The 17,202-nt window shown below is 33.7% G+C and overlaps 1 protein-coding gene across 2 annotated transcripts; it reads right to left on the reverse strand.

Annotated features, from left to right (window-relative positions):
* Nucleotides 1–5,952: 5,952 nt before the first annotated feature.
* Nucleotides 5,953–16,844, reverse strand: LOC114181550 (protein RRP6-like 2). Of its 2 annotated transcripts, XM_028068029.1 has the most exons (16): nt 16,028–16,844; nt 14,153–14,308; nt 13,151–13,242; nt 12,674–12,740; nt 12,511–12,594; nt 12,244–12,323; nt 12,053–12,103; nt 11,102–11,219; nt 10,609–10,691; nt 10,371–10,416; nt 9,601–9,688; nt 9,343–9,512; nt 7,404–7,469; nt 7,172–7,306; nt 6,986–7,084; nt 5,953–6,884 (listed from the first exon to the last, which is right to left on the reverse strand). In XM_028068029.1, the coding sequence occupies exons 1-16, from the start codon at nt 16,688–16,690 to the stop codon at nt 6,252–6,254; spliced, it is 2,631 nt and encodes an 876-aa protein (XP_027923830.1). In that variant the 5' UTR covers nt 16,691–16,844; the 3' UTR covers nt 5,953–6,251. The 2 variants fall into 2 exon arrangements, with proteins under 2 accessions (XP_027923830.1, XP_027923831.1); XM_028068030.1 differs by lacking the exon at nt 13,151–13,242 and having other exon boundaries at nt 12,674–12,832.
* Nucleotides 16,845–17,202: the final 358 nt, after the last annotated feature.

The raw sequence follows: 17,202 nt of genomic DNA on the forward strand, positions 1-17,202 counted from the left end.
AGCAGAGAGTACTATAGTGTTCACGAGCTCTCGCTTGGGCGAGACCTCCTCGCCTGAGTGAGACTGCTCTTCGCTCAAAGGTAAGGTCTCTCACCTGAGCTGCAACTAAGCGAAACACAAACAGGCTCTTACGCGTTCTCGCTTAGGTGAGCCCCTCTCGCCTAAGCAAGATGACACCTCGCTCAAAACGAGAGCTTTCTGCCTAAGCGAGAGCTCGAGCAGGAATCTAGGCCAGCATATGCTATTCTCGCCTAGGCGAGACGAACTTGCTTGGGCGAGAATATCAATTCCCGCCACTATTTGTACCTGTATCAGCCATACAGACATACTCGAGACACAAAACAAAGCATTCCATATGACCACAATAGCATACAAGTCATACAAACTCGAGGCAAGTCAAAAATAGACAAACATTCAGCAAATACGAGGAACCCTAGCTTCCCTTACCTGAAAAGAGCTAGTAAAAGACTTCGACACCCCAACCAATTGAGCACCGTAGCTCTAAGAGCAGATTCGAGAGCTAAAAAATAGCGGAACAGATTTAAGACAAGCTCCCTACGGTGAACCCTAACTGAAATTGCAAAAATATGACTAGAAGGGAGAGGAAGGAGGTCCAAACCCTAACAAAGGTTTTGTTTGGGAAAAAAGGAGAGGAGTGAAGCACTGTTTTTGCAAAGTGAGCTAAAATGAGGGGGTTAGAGTTGTTTAGGATCTTGGACACCCTATGGGTCAGCCTTATGTCCAACTAATTAGGGTAGGCCTTTAAAAATTAGAGCAGAAAAAAATTAAGTGGGCTTTACAATTACCTTATTTTTATAGTTTTTTGCGATTTTAAATTTCAAATTAAAATTCTATTATCATATATTTCAAATTTTAAATTTGGCAATATGTATCTTAATTTTAGAAAGAAAAAAAAGTAAAATTAAAATCATTAGTGATTTTTTTTCTTTAAAAGTTTTAAGAATTTATAATTTTAACTTTGTAAGAATACACTTTTGTCTATGTTATCAAAATTACTTTTTAAATTAATGTTTAAGTTTTCCTAAAAGATGAAAAATATGTGTCAGTTGTTCAAAAACATTAAAAAAACTTTAATTACCATATCACATCCTTTGTGCAAACTTCCAAATGATTAGGGAGAAAGTAGTAAAAAAGAACTTACTTAAAAAGATGGTCTACAATGAGCATGGAAACCGTGAAATGAATAATATAATATTATAAATGAAAAAGGAAAACAAAAGAATGTGTGTTTGTCCAATTAATACATAAAAAAGGAGAAGTTTATTGGAATGTGTTTGTGATTTGAGTTTAAATGTGAGAGAAGTTTTTCAAATTTGAAATAAAATTTTCTGTCTAATCCAATTTGAATATTAATATTAATATAAATAAGTACACATAATATTTTAAAAATGTTTATTAATATTTATATCTTTTACGTGATATTTACACAAGTTTGTTTCAAATGTGAATATTGAACAACATATTATTAATATTTTAAAAATTTTAATATTAATTCGTTTCTATTTTAAAAATTAATTTATAACAGTAAAATTTTAATATTAATATTATTATTAAAATTTGCGAGAGAAGTTAATCAACATTCAAGTTTAATATAAATATTATTCTCTCTGAAAATACAAATGTTGGACGGTGCAAAAAAAAATGTAAAGAGTAAAAAATTAGAAAACTACAAATGATAAACCATACAAAAAAAATAGTGTAGATTCATCTAATAGTAGAGTTGTCATGTTTTAGCACAAATTCCTATTTCAAGCTATGTATTTATAAATCTTCCTTTGAAATAACAAATTGTAAATAATATAAATAGTTTAATAATTGACTTTGGTTGAAAATACAATTACATTAAATACAATAATTATTTATTTTTAGTTTAGTACCGGTGTCAGTGTCATTATTCGATTATTTATTTATTGTTTTACACAATATTTTAATTAGTATTATTATTATTATTATTATTATTACTATATTAGTGCTAAAATGCTATTATATTATTATTGAATATTATTATGAATTATAACATGTTATATTATTAAGAATTGTAACGTCCCATATAATCAATAATCCTAATTAAAGAAAACGTCACACGGGATAACATAGTATCGTGGTCTTGGAGCATAAACACTACTCCTTACAATATTCGAGGCACACCACGATGCCAAAACAAAACAGGATACAAGGTTCAACAGTAAAACAATTCGAATTTAAAAGATAAGCCAATACATGGGCCATAGCCCTATAACAAAGCCCAATATAGTAGAATCTGGCCCCGATGGGCTACGCAGCGGAACCATCACCTCCTTATTGATCACGGGTGTTTCTCGCATCTACTCACACCAACAAATTGATGATCATCGCAAAAAAAGAAACACAGGACATACAACAAACAACATAAGGGTAAGCTAGAGCCAAAAATAGTTTTATCATGCAATCATATACTCTTTCACAGTCAAGTATACATACATCACCCAAGCATGTTATGACCTTCCAAACAATACACTAAGACTCGACACAACTCATTCGGATACATATAATTTAGTCGGATTCAGTGGATGCTTGCACTTGTGGTGGAATTCCTTGCTCACCCTCGAGCTAAGTGTTACAATGTCTCAATACCCCACACACAAGGTTAGCCCTTAATGAGTTTCATGCCTCCTACTACTCTCACCGCAAGTGTCAGTCCGCTCTATGTGAGACTAACTGACTCCTTAGAGCGTCAGGATGCAACCTTACCTTGAATCCTTACTAAATTATATAGATGGGGCACCACCATGAACTCCCACTATTAAGGGTCATGGAATTACGTCTCGACCCACCACGGGTTGGCGGGTTAAACGGGTTGGCTCACTGGCTCACTTAATTAAAAAAAAAACACACAATTTTTTGTTCTTCAATCTCAAGAAAACTAAATTATAATTTCGATTAAATCTAAATAAACTTCAATACAATCCAAATAAAATCCCAAATTATGTTAAACTCCAAATACAAACCAAAATCACAAAAATATAAATTACTACCTAACATCAAATCATTATTGTCACTTATCAAACTATAGTATTAAAAAATCTTGAATGAATAAATTCACAATATTTTCATCTCTTGAAACATCTTCTTTATCCCCATCTACAATATATATGTATATATATATATATAATATATATAATATATATATATAATATTAATTTAATATATATATATATATTAATTAAATATTTAAAATTTATTGGCGGGTTGGTGAGCAAACCCGGCTCATCACGGGTTCAATTCGAATGAGCCGGGTTCTTAGTGGGTTGGGTTCATTTTTAACCCGTACTAAAATTTGTAATTTTTTTCAACCCAACCCGACCCGAACCCGTGATGAGCCGGGTTGGCTCACGGGTTATAACCCATTTTGACGACTCTAGTCTATACTAATGCTTTGATATGCAACATCTCATATTTTAACATCCTCCTTAGCCAATGAGAAGAGCATTTGAAGCTCGTGAGGATTTTGGCCATCTTGAGAGAAGCTCATTTGAATCTTTCTTAACATGCTTCTTGATATTCATCATCATCCACTAACCCTACAAAGGGAATTAAGTCAAATATATTGAATGTGGAGTGAACACCATAGTTAGCAGGAAGATCCAATTGATAAGCATTATCATTGATTTTCTTGATTATTTGGAATGGACCATCACCACAGGGACTAAGTTTGGATTTTCTCAAATGTGAAAATCTTTCATTTCTTAAGTGTAACCAAACTAAGTCACCCTCATTAAAACTCCTAACTCTCTTTCCTTTGTTATTATACTTGACAGCCTTTTCATTTTGAGCTTGAATTTGGTTTCTCACCTTTTCATGTAAGTCTTTGATGAACTTAGATTTAGATACCCCTTCTTCATGGATAAAATAAAAAGAAGTAGGAAGTGGTATCAAATCTAAATGTGTGATAATGAAACCATAAACAACCTCAAAAGGAGAGAGCTTGGTAGTGCTATGGACCACACAATTTTATGAAAATTCAATGTGAGGAAGATACTCATCCCAAGATTTATGGTTGCCTTTAAGGACGACCCTCAACAAAATGGATAGAGATCTATTGACTAATTTAGTTTGCCCATCGGTTTATGGGTGACAAGTAGTAGAAAAAGCTAGCTTGGTTCCTAGCCGAGACCACAAGGTTCTCCAAAAGTGGCTAAGGAACTTAGTATCTTTATAAGACACAATGATTTTAGGTAGACCATGAAGACAAACCACTTCCTTGAAAAACAACTTTGTTATATTGCTAGCATCATCTACTTTGCAGCATGGTATAAAATGTGTCATTTTTGAAAAACGATCCACCACCACAAAAATAGAATCAACACCCCTACAAGTTCTTGGAATTCCTAGGACAAAGTCCATGCTTAGGTCCTCCTAAGGGGTGGAAGCAATAGGCAAAAGAGTATAAAGGCCAGAAGTCATTGTAGTAGTTTTAGCATGTAAGCATGTGATGCAACTAGAGCAATGTCTTTGGACCTTTTTCTTCATATGGGACCAAAAGAATTTTTCTTTAAGCATGAATAAAGTTTTAGCAACCCAAAGTGTCTCATAAGTCCCCCTTTATGCATTTCTTGTATAAGGAGTTTTTTATGCAAACCATGAGGAATATGAATTCTTGCTTATTTTAAAGTTCACATAGAATCCTCCTTGGGACTTTTGTTCACAAGACTTGTAAATGGGCGAAAAGTATGGATCTTGAAGATACAATTCGCAAATATTATCAAAGCCAAGAATTTGAGAATCTAAGGTGGCTAGAAGAGTGTAGGTTTGAAATGGTGATTTAAGCCAAGAAGGGGGACGGGGTGGATTGAATTGGCTATTTAAAACTTTTTCGAAAGCATAAAACTCTTTTCAATTGAATCAAATAGACTGGAAAGTTAGAATGGAAAAGTTATAGACCACTACACTTTCAATCGGTCAAAAAATAAAATAGCAGACTAGTTTGTTTTTGAGCTATGAAACTGTCGATTAAAATGACAAATTAGTCGGCTAAAATACTGGCAATTTATGTAGAATGTAGAATTCACAGATTTAACTTAAACAACAATCTTCTATATACAAGACTTGTTCCAATCAATATTTCTAATTATTATACAGCCTCAGATTATAAAAGAACGGATTAAAACACAACAAAGAGTGGATTACTTGATTTTCTTGAGTTTTTAAGTGATTCAAAGTAAGTGAGATGAGGGAAAGAGAATTGCACAATTATTTTTATATTGGTTCACTCAATCATAGAGCTATATCCAGTTACCAGGACAACATGAGTCTGGTTTCCACTATAGATGCCCAAGGGAGGTTAATAAATAGATGTCCAATCGAACTTGAACTCACTTAAGCATCAGAGTCTTTTAGACAGGTTCCCCGATCGCCTGAACAGGAAAAGAAAAAGACACCAAATAGGAGAAAGAATTGAACACAAGCTAAATGAAGAGAGCGTCAGACAAAAGAACTTAAAAATAATTTGAGCATTGGAAATAGATGCTTAGTCACTTACCCAAAACATTTATGATCACAAATTTGATTATATTTCATTTTGTTTTGTTTTAACCTTTTAAAAATATTTATAATTCTGGACACTCATACAAGTTACATCTTACACATATCACACTAGAAAATTCCATGAAACCATAACTAATGTATTTCTAGCTCATTCAATATTTGTTACCATCTACAGGTTATATGAGGATTAGATTACCTGACATCGCAACAAAAATATAATCTAGTCATTTCTTCTCTTAATAAGTTATATGACAATAAGATTGTCTGGTATCTCTACAAATTATTTCTTCGGCTTACATCCTAACATTATTACATTAAATTCGGAAGCTGCATAAATATATTTAATTCACTGTTGCCAAAAAAAAAACATTTATGCATATATAAATATGACTAATATGGTAAAATCAATTCATGTTGACCGGATTTAAATTCCTAGATTGAAATGCAAGTGAGAAATAAACAATGAAAAATGTTAAGTAGATTTACAATGCCTACCAGATTTTCTTGCCTCCCAGAAATAATTTTCATCTTTCATACTAATTATCAGCTACACAAGGATAAATGTTGCTGCTAATGACCAACATGTAAAAATTAAAATTTTAAGATGTAAACTTAAATTCATAAATTTCTATATCTTGCCAATCTTAGATTCGACGCTACGCTATATTGAACATCTTGGTTTCCCATTTTTGTACCATTTTCATTTCTCAGCGAAATGTTGCACTACGATTCCCAGAAGCTGGAAAAGCCTGACGTCTTTTACCTTGTTGCAATTGTTTAGTCGAATTACTAGCTTGTTCCTGCCCAATTGTCGAAAGTTGCTTGCTATCTGAGACCTCTACCTCACCACAATCCTGGGAAGATGCATGCTTTGTATGTTCTCCAAACTCGACATGCTTCCTTGCAGCTTCATAATCAAATGCCTTCAGCTGCACCACGCCACTGGACTCTTCAGTTTTCCCGTGCTGTCTGGTTTTATTATTTTGGTCATTTGAATGAAAGCATTTTTTAAAATTTGATGATAATTCCGATAGAGACACTGGTTCTTTATCCTCTTTTCCCGAAGTGAACACACCAGAACTTTTCTCCATGTGCACATTGTAGTTTTCTAGGTTATTCAGCTCCATACCCTCTGCACCCGTATCAGATTCTAGCATTATAATCTCATCAAGCGGAGAGGCAGAAACTATATCAGAAACAGGTTTCGGTGGCTCTAATATTTCAGTCGCTACACTGGGAGTTTGTACTGTAGGTTCTAACTTCTCGCTGCTACCCAAAAATGTATGGAAAGGAAGACTAACGGAAGCTCTAATCTGCTCTAACTTGATATCTTCCTTTCCCTGAGAAGAAATCCAAATATGTTGTATCAAAATAGTATTCAACAGACATGGAGCTACATGTTAGCATCACATGTAATATATTGAGTTTGACAAAAGGATACCTTATCAGGACCAAGCTTCCTCTTTGAAGCTGAATTCCCCAGAAGTGCCCCAAAAGCACCAGAAGGCTTTTTTAGCACCTGAACAGTCGTTCTATTTCCCTATCAAGAAATTAACAGATATAATTCAGATCAATGTTCATCACTAGGTGGATAAAACATTGAACTAATACCGAGACATTTTTCAACCTTTTCCGAAGAAAGTGCACCAACATTTGCATCCCTATCCAGCTCTAAAACTGTGAGACTCACCCTTGGCTCAGATGTAAGACTACTGGACTTGATTTTTATTTGTACGTTTGTATCTTGATGCACAGAAGGTTCCTATTTGGGATCAAAAACATAAATCGAGACTACTCAAGGATAATAATATTACTACAGCAACTATTTTCAATTTCAACACTTTAGTTGGACTTCCAACCTTAGAATCTTGTTTATAGAATTGGGGGTCTTCAGTTCCATCAGTAACTGGTACCACATCTAATGCCTGTTAAGCAATCATACAACTCAATCAACAAAAAATAGAAATTAAGACTGAAAAAAATTAAAATAAAACCCATTATGCAGGTAGAAAAAGCATTAATTCTTTAAAATATTCAGCAATTATACACACCAGGTTGATTAATTTTATCTGTTTTGAAACTTAGCTGGCATTCATAATGGATCCAAAAGACATGAGCAATTTACCATAATCCCAATTAATTGGAGACCTTCTCAAATGTATATATTTAAAAATACCTTACAATATTACTGTTATATATGCAGAAAATCAAACTGAAATGACCTATTTATAATTATTGAATTGTAACACATTTATATTTAAATTTGTTAAAAAATGAATTTTAAACCCAACTCAACCTTAAAAAATCATTTTGCAAGATAAGTTTTACACCCACTTACATATAGTAATATGGTCATATTCTACTTGATATAGGGTCTTCAACACACCCTCTCACATTTAAAGATGGACATCTAGAGTGTGAAAATTAAAAGGAGCTTGATAGCACAAACCAAACTCAACCTAACAAAATCGGCTTATAAGATTCCCCACACCATATATATATATATATATATATATATATATATATATATATATATATATATATAATAACTAATCATTGACATGATTACTTAAAGTGAATAGAACATATAAAAGATTACAAACAAAATATATCTTCAGAGTTCTGACAATTATATTTTCCTAAAAATTTTGTGGAAATATAAAATATTCTCATTCCACACTATAAAAAAATAAGGTTTACAGTAATTGTTTTTCGTTACAACAAGCTAAAACATAAGATGTATCATGAGTATAACTGTTAAATAATTAGGGTGAGTTGGGAATATAATTACCACAATAATCTAATATTAGCCAAGAATTATACCAGCTGACCCTAAACAAATAGATCTTATTAAGTGTTAGAACATTATAAATACAAGGTTACCATGTTAAGAACCAATAATTGAAAAGGAAAGACAAGAATTGGATAAAATGAAAAGAGAAAGAAATAGGAGAGTACTCCCTACAGAAGATTATAATCAATTATTGACGTGATTAAAAGACATAAAAATGAATAAAACCTATAGAAGAATATAATAAAAAGAGATCCAGAGTTCCAAGAATTATATTTTCTTTAACATTCTGTGGAAACATAAAATAATTTATTGTCACAATATGACAAAATGAGGTGCCAACCATTGTTTCTTCGTAACAAGAAAATCCATTAGTAAGATGTATAATGAGGAGAACTGATAAATAATTAGTCCATTCGGTGAGTTGAGAATTTACTATCAGGCTGGAATATTACTAGCCGACACCAAACAAATAGAGTGTGGGAACATTATAAATACCAATGTTGTAAAAATTGCAAGTAAACAAGCACAGTCCTTTGAATATGGAGCACACTGAGAGTTGACGCAAGCACTGGATCACAGAAGGATTGAATCATTGAGGGATCACAATGGATCTCATCAAATTTTAGGATCATGGGTCACTTCAATCCTTCCGGCCTCGTGAAGCTAAAAGTTAAGATGCTCACTATTGTATTTTAGGAATTTTTTTATTTCATCCATGCTATAATTTTATTCTTTCAGTATCCCACTATTAATACTAGGATTATGTATTTATACTCAGTCCCATAATTACCGGGATTTGTTTCTTCAGAATTAGCTCTCTATATTTCCTAAAATAACCATCAAGCTCATGTATCATAGGTCCAATGACATCATTATTGTAATACAAAAATATATTATTCTTTCTAAATTTGAGAATGTGTGTGTATATATATATATATATATATATATATATATATACATACATACATATACAATTAATACATCCTGGTAAATATGTTACTTACCACGGCAGCGTGTGCTTCTTTCAACAGTTGAGATGCTTCTTCAAATGCAGCAGCATTCTGAATAGAATGTCTAATGATGCTGACAACTGTATCAAGATTGTGTTCAACATAAGGGTGTTTTGACTTCACTAATCGTCTTAGTTTGCTTGTAGTAAGAGGAATCTGCTTAGCTTTTAAAAAAGTAAATACAAATTAAGCTATGAACGTAAAGCCAAATTGTTAACATTAAGATACCCAGAACTTGCACATGTTTCATACCGATTTCAAGAACGGATTTATTTGGCAATACATATCCTGTGCTCTCATCCTCTGCCCGGGCAACAATGTCTCTCCATTCACATAGTCCCTGCAATCCAGGAAATCAGAGTAAAAGCCTTCAATGGATGTTTAGTACAGAGAATGACAAAATCCAAAACGAATGCAAATTATGCAATACGTAACATTCCACATTCTACTAGTTTTACAAGTAGGAAATTCTTCTATCACAAATTCCTTACATTGTTCCAGCACTGGAATCTATTTTGGATTGTTCCAGAAAAATACAAAAAAACTTGAACAAGAATCATGCTTGGAAGGCTATTAGTATTATTTCTTGCTGTCCAACCAAAGCTGTTTCATGATAGAAAACAACATGAAAGAGCAAGATAACTATTCCAGGAGCGCCTAGTGATGATTGAGATGATAACAGGGTAACTTGGTGGTAAGGACATTTATGGTGGTAATATGGTAAGAAATGGTATCAAAAGCTAAGTTAATATTTTGATGATCACGTTGAAATTGGTTATTTTATAAGATACAGAAAATTAACGAAGAGATTGATCAATAAAATACAGGAAATAAGTTCACCTATATTGTGTTATATTGATATTCGTGAAAACAATGGCTTGTAGATTAAGTCGACAGAATTGACCACAATACTTAAAAAATGGGATAGCAATAATTCATTAAAGGATTGCTTAGTGGAACAGTTGAGAACATTTTTCATGCTCAAAATTGGTGCCACAAATAATTTAAAAATAGTAACTCACAGATACAATGGCAAGCTGCTGAGCATTGAAACCAGCTCCTTGCAACCTATCAAGAAACAGTAACTAAGCTTTACTTTAAATTTCTTGGCATGCATTACATGCAACACAGAACTTTAAACACTCCCTTTACATAAAAGAGTTATTGATGTAATCAGGATATACAAAAAGATATTAGTGAACAATTGCTACTTGTATAATACACAAAATTCATGAAACAGCTATTATAAAAGTAACGAACCCATATATATGAAGATAGGAGTTCTCTGTCAAAAGTTCTTTCTCATACAGCTGCATGCAGACATCATAACTTCGTTTGTAGACCTGTTCGTTTTTGAGCCAACCATTCAGCCAAGTTGTGTCTCAATTTAATTAACATTTATAATTAAATCATTGCCCAAAATCCTTTATGCATAGAAAGCAAAGGTCAAACGGGTCTAATCAAATCATTAGTGTAAAATGTGTAAAAGTTCAAATAACTGATTAAGAAGCCTGTGAATCTAAAAGATAGGAAGAACTGATAAACAGTAATGTCACCTTCTACTGTGCAAAATTGGTAAGGTTTAACGCACATTATAAAACCTTGTAAACTTGTTCAAGGTAACAGAAATATCATTAACAAATTTCAACCACAACACAAATTTCTACACTCAGTAAAGTATGTGTAAGACATTCAACCAACCAAATCAAATTCATCCACGGAAAGAGATTCCTTTAGTGTAGAAGATAGTTACCTCCACCAGAGAAATATCAGAAGACTCAGAACTTTCAGAATCCTTAGACAAGGCAAATAACTTAATCCTCATTAAATCATATATATATAACAGATAGTGTGTATCTTCTCTAGCATATCTGTCATCAGAAAACAGTTAATTAGGTTGTAACAATTAGATTGTTCATGCCATTATACCAGTAATCATCAAGCTGAAACCAAGAAAAAAATAGTAAACTATTTTCCTTGTGGAAGGGGGAGGGAGGAACTAAACACAAAAATTAGCATTGCTGGTGACAATTTAATTTCCTTGTTATGTGCAGATCAGAGAGAGCTTAATTATCCCTTAGCTGATCCATTCATTTATATGGATTCTTACATCAGTGAACTACAACAATATATGACAATCCACACTTAAGTATCGAATAGGTAATACAGAAGATAGGTTAACCTATTGTACACCCTATAGATAGGGATAATGATATAGAAAAGAAGTAATAATTCTAACAGAATTCATGAAATGGTACAAGCAATGTCACACATCTGGTTGCACTACTTCTATTGCACACCACAGACCCTTCCTTTGTTGGTCTCATTCAATCCTCTCGGTTCTTGGGTTCTCAACTCTAGGGCTACCAATCACATCTATGGTAATAATTCTATGTTCTCTTCCCTTTCTACTCCCTGTTTTTTACCATCTGTCACCATCACTAGCGGTTCTCAAGCCTCCTCTCATGGTATTCGTGTTGTTCATCTTTTACCTACTCTTTCCATTGACAACATTCTTTAAGTCCCAAAATCTCCATTTAATTTATTTTCCATTAATCCTCTTACACGTTCTTTGATTGTATCCTCTCTTTTAATAAAGATTTTTTTTTCTTATAGGATTGGAGTTCGTGATAGATTAAACGGGAATTAAATATGACAAGGAAAGAAAATGAAAAATTAAACATGACAAGTTAAAAGTATATACCTTAGCATCTCATCAGGAAGTGGACGTAGTCTCCAATCTGCATTCTGGTAACTGCAAGGAGATGTTAATATAAACCTTCCAAAATTTATGCATGAAAAAATTAGGAAAAATCAAGCCCAAAAGCAAAAAATAAAGCAATTGGGCTCAATCAATTGATTCAAAATTAAAGCAAAAGACTAAGGACAACATACTCTTTGTTTGCAGTAACTTCACAAAAATGATACAGAATATACTCCAAACTATTTCTCTCCAAGCCTAACAACTTTGAAGCCTAAGCAATGCCATGAAAATAGATTAGTCTAGGGCCAAATATTCTTCAACTAAAACATTATAAATACATGAACACCTAGCTAAATAATCACAAAAATCTCATACATGATTACTATTACAAACCAAATACGTGATATTGGACTTTAGCATCTCAATCAACAGTCAATAGTCAGAGCATTCAAACAAACCTGGTGAGTGTCAAACAGATTACAAACATAAATTCCAAAGTCTCGTTGAAGCCATAAAATATCACGATCCGCACCATGCATGACCTAATTAATAGTAAATAATGTTTAATACAATGAGACAAAAATGTTAAATTAAAAGAAAACCCAATCATGTGCAACTAACCTTTTTCTTGGAAGGGTCCTTGAAAACATCCCTAAGATAGGGTCCTATATGAATGCGAAGTTTCAATGTGTCAACAACAAAATCTTCAGCCCTTGTTGAGATTTGCATAAGGCAAGTCAAACCTTGAAAAGACCGATATTGATTATGTTCCAAATCAACCTATATATTTCAACTTCAAGTCATTACAAAAAATAAGTCAAAAGAATGCAATGAATGAAAGTCATAGTGATTGCAGGAGAGGAGAAATATTATTCCAGCAATCAAATGCAATTGAAAAATGAGTGCATCTAATGACAGGGACACAATCAATGACAAAGCACTTGAAGGAATTGGAAGGCCCATAACTAGGTCAAGAACTAGGAAAGCTAAGGAAGCCATGCAACATAAGGTGACATCCCTACTTGAAGATATTCTAACTTAAGGGCGGCCCTAGGAGCAAAAGTTAAGGAATTGTCTAAAGCCTATTGAAGTTTCAATGTGTCAACAACAAAATCTTCAGCCCTTGTTGAGATTTGCATAAGGCAAGTCAAACCTTGAAAAGACCGATATTGATTATGTTCCAAATCAACCTATATATTTCAACTTCAAGTCATTACAAAAAATAAGTCAAAAGAATGCAATGAATGAAAGTCATAGTGATTGCAGGAGAGGAGAAATATTATTCCAACAATCAAACGCAATTGAAAAATGAGTGCACCTAATGGTGGGGACACAATCAATGACAAAGCACTTGAAGGAATTGGAAGGCCCATAACTAGGTCAAGAACTAGGAAAGCTAAGGAAGCCATGCAACATAAGGTGACATCCCTACTTGAAGATTCTATCTTAAGGGCCCTAGGAGCAAAAATTAAGGAATTGTCTAAAGCCTATTGAAGATTAATGAGCCTTCAAGACAAGAAGAAATTTCTAATTAGTTTACATTTTATTTTGTTTAAAATTTGAAACAATGGGCCACCAACTTTTGGCATTATTTTTCCTTGAATTTTCTTTTGGGAGTTTTAAGAATTTCAATTGTGAAGTGGGCTGCATGTGGCACTCCTATGATCTGACCAAAGCCCGCTATGATCACCTCAAGGCCTTTTAATGTTCTCTTAGTGGAAATTTAAGGCAGGGTGTGGTGGAAATTAAAACTCCACGTGGGAGGGTTCAATGAAATGTTTAGTCGAGCAATTAGAAGCTTTAAGAGTCACAATGGAAACAAAAATCAAAACACAAACAAGAACTCTCAGGTCAAGTGTAAAACCAGAAAAAATGGAATAGTGATAGTTTACCTCAATGACCAAATCTACAAGGTTAAGTTCAAAATATACAATTAGGATCCATTAATGTAATACAACAAAATTTCATGTGTGACATGATCAAATTGTACTACTTATCATGTGTTATTGCAATTAAACCTTTCAGGTACAATAATCAAATTATGTAATTGGTCATGAGCTAATTTCTACGTAAAATGTTATGAATAGTGATCATGTTTACCGAAAATTCATTAACAGAACGCAGCCTAGCAGCCAACTCCTTTAAATCTTTGACTTCCTCCACGAGCTTGAAAGGAGTGTTATCTATTGAGGGAGGCTTCATTGGCACAACATCCCCAGGACTTCCATCAACAAAATCCAAAACAGAGAGCATTTCCTGGAATAATAAATTAATGATAGATTAACATGAAAAAGATACAAAAGATGACAAAAACATTTAAGATAATAAAAAAATTATGAAAATTTTCCTTCAGTTCACCTGAGACACACAAGGTTGGAGATTACTAATGCAAAACAAAATACAACTGCCAATAGCTACTCTGTGAAGACATACATGCTAGAAAAGCAAGATCTAAACGTAGAATGCAATCAGCCAAACAAAATTTCTTTTAACAACAATTAAATACAAAAAAAAAAAAAAGAATTTAACCCTTCCAAAGGATTTATTCCTTCATTAAGACTTTCAACAAGGTTCATTGAATGAACATCCCTGGTTCATGCAAATATTAGAAAAGTGAAAGGGTAGGAACATGACACAGAAAATATCATTGAACACAAGTAATTGCTTTAAAGTACACCATACCAACATATAAATAGTCAGCATGAATGACCTCGAGAATACTATTTAACGACCCCATGAAATTGGCATTATTATCACTTCTTAATTGAAGAGAGTCTGTAACTAACTACACATCACAGATCACAAAAGGGGACAGAATTGAGTTTAACTAAAGACATTCTTGAATGAAATTTGTATCTTCTCCCATTGTTAATTAACAAGATATGATCAGGTCAGAGAAAGAAAGACATAACAAGAAGAAAATATGAATAGTCAGCATGATTGATCTTGAGAATACTATTTAACAAACCCATGAAACAGGCATTATTATCACTTCTTAATTGAAGAGACTCTGCAACTACACATTACAGTTTACAAAGGGGATACAATTGAGTTTAACTAAAGACATTCTAGAATGGGATTTGCATCTTCTCCTATTCTTAATTAACAAGATATGGTAAAAAAAAAAACAAGATATGGTCAGGTCAGAGAAAGAAAGACATAATAAAAAGAATATATGAGTTGTGGTCCTACGACCCATCATTGTACGTAATTGTTTAATAAAACTTATTTCTCTCCCACCAACAGAACCATATCTTGCTTCTTAACATGAGAAGAAAAACCAAATTTCTTCTCTTATCTGGCCATGTTAGATCCCAGTTTTTAGGACTCCACCCTTGTAAAGGAAATAGAGGTGTTATATATTTCTAACAATATAATCTTGTTTCAGGGGATTCAGAACCATCTATTACGCTAAATTAACAACATGCATCAATGAGATAGCATTAATATCAACAAGACCACAGAACAACTTTAAACAAGTTATTACATGCCAAATGAACTTGATATACACGCCAACCCAAGTCAAACGAAACCTTAATGGAAAGAAAGTAAAAAAAAAAAAACTATACGCCTGCCAAAACTAGCTTTTCCATCATAAGCAAATATGAGAGGCAGCCATACAATCATATTTTTACAAAGACTACAATCAGAGACAATTGAAAATTTTCCTTCATATCAACAAAACATAAGGGAAAATAACAAAAACAACAAAAGATTATGTTCATTCTAATAACTAGCCGCTAAATTGTTAATAAAAATCATCCATCACAACCACATCCTATAAAGTCCAACTGATCTTCTACAAACTTTAACTTGCGTAATGTCATATCATGTTCCCGTGTTCTCTACTTTTAAGAGTATTCACAGAGGAAGTCAATCTAAACATACTTGTACAAACTATATAAGCAAAACATAAACAAAAATATTGTACAAACTATATAAGCAAAACATGAACAAAAATAGTAAATAACGAACCAGTGGATGAATGAACCTTGACCCATCTTCGCTACTCTGCAACCACACATGCTCAAAAGGCATGTTTGCATTGTTAACCACAATACTATACTCATCCTGCGGTCTCCTTATAGTTGGAATATGAAACGGAACCTTGGGCTTGGGCCCCATCGTCTTCTTATCCTTAGTCGCCACAGTGACTCCAGGTGTCGCCGGACTCACCTCAGGACCCGTCCCTGGAATCACATTCCCTCTTGCCCCTTTCTTCTTCCTCCCAGAAACCAGCTGAAACCCATCCTCCTCCATCGGGTGCTTCGCCGGATGCCCAGTCTTTTCCTCCTCCCGATGCCTCCGGAACTCGTCCATGGATGCATCAAACCGCTCCAGGACATCATCGTTCACGTTCACAAGCCAGTCATAGGCGTCGTCGACGTCAGCAGGGAACGCTGCGTGCGCCGCGGCTCCGATGGCCTCCAGCATCGACCGCGACTCCCTCGCGATTTCCTCGACAGGGACCTTAAACTCCTCGAAGTTTCGGTAGAAGTGGAAGTCCTTGTCAGAAGGGAGGCAGCGCGAGGACGCGGCGAGCTTTGCCACCGATGAGGAGAGAGGACCCGCTGCTAGGGTCTGCAGCGCCTGGGCCTTCGCGGCCGCGGCGGAAGGTTGATCATGGTCCACGTCCATGGCGTCGCAAAGATCGATCAATAGAATTTTCTTAAAGATTCCCAAATTTTTTTTTCGGTCGTTTTTGTTAGGGTTAGGGTTTAGGATTCTACAACGTAGCCACCATTGTCAAGCACTGCATTTCCCTTTGAAGTGAGAAAAAGAGTGAGAAGACCGAGAAGGTGCGTTCGTATTTATATACGTTCATCTCACGTGTTTTGGGTGTGAGGAGTGCAAGTGGCGATATAAAGTGATGGGAAAATCACATGCATCAGAATTAAGTGTTTTATGTTAAAATATATATATATATATATATATATATATATATATATATATATATTATGTATTATCTATAATACATATTTATATTTAAATTTTATATATTTAGACATAATACCGATTTTTCTATCTTATGTTCAAAGTTTTTTCTAGATTTACTTTTAAGTAAAACTTTTCAAAGTAAAATAATTATTTTATTAATTTTATCGTTTTTTAAAATTACATTTTTTTTTAATTTAACCGTTTTAAAATTT

The sequence above is a fragment of the Vigna unguiculata genome, chromosome 4 (assembly GCF_004118075.2).
Source record: "Vigna unguiculata cultivar IT97K-499-35 chromosome 4, ASM411807v1, whole genome shotgun sequence".
Classification (NCBI taxonomy): Eukaryota; Viridiplantae; Streptophyta; class Magnoliopsida; order Fabales; family Fabaceae; genus Vigna; species Vigna unguiculata.

Coding starts and splice junctions, on each gene's coding strand:
- LOC114181550 (XM_028068030.1), bottom strand. CDS start 16,690: ATGGACGTGGACCATGATCAACCTTCCGCCGCGGCCGCGAAGGCCCAG. Junction 10,417..10,608: donor TCCTATCTTCATATATATGG/GTTCGTTACTTT, acceptor GTTTCTTGATAG/GTTGCAAGGAGCTGGTTTCA. Junction 9,689..10,370: donor AGCAGCTTGCCATTGTATCT/GTGAGTTACTAT, acceptor CCTGGATTGCAG/GGACTATGTGAATGGAGAGA.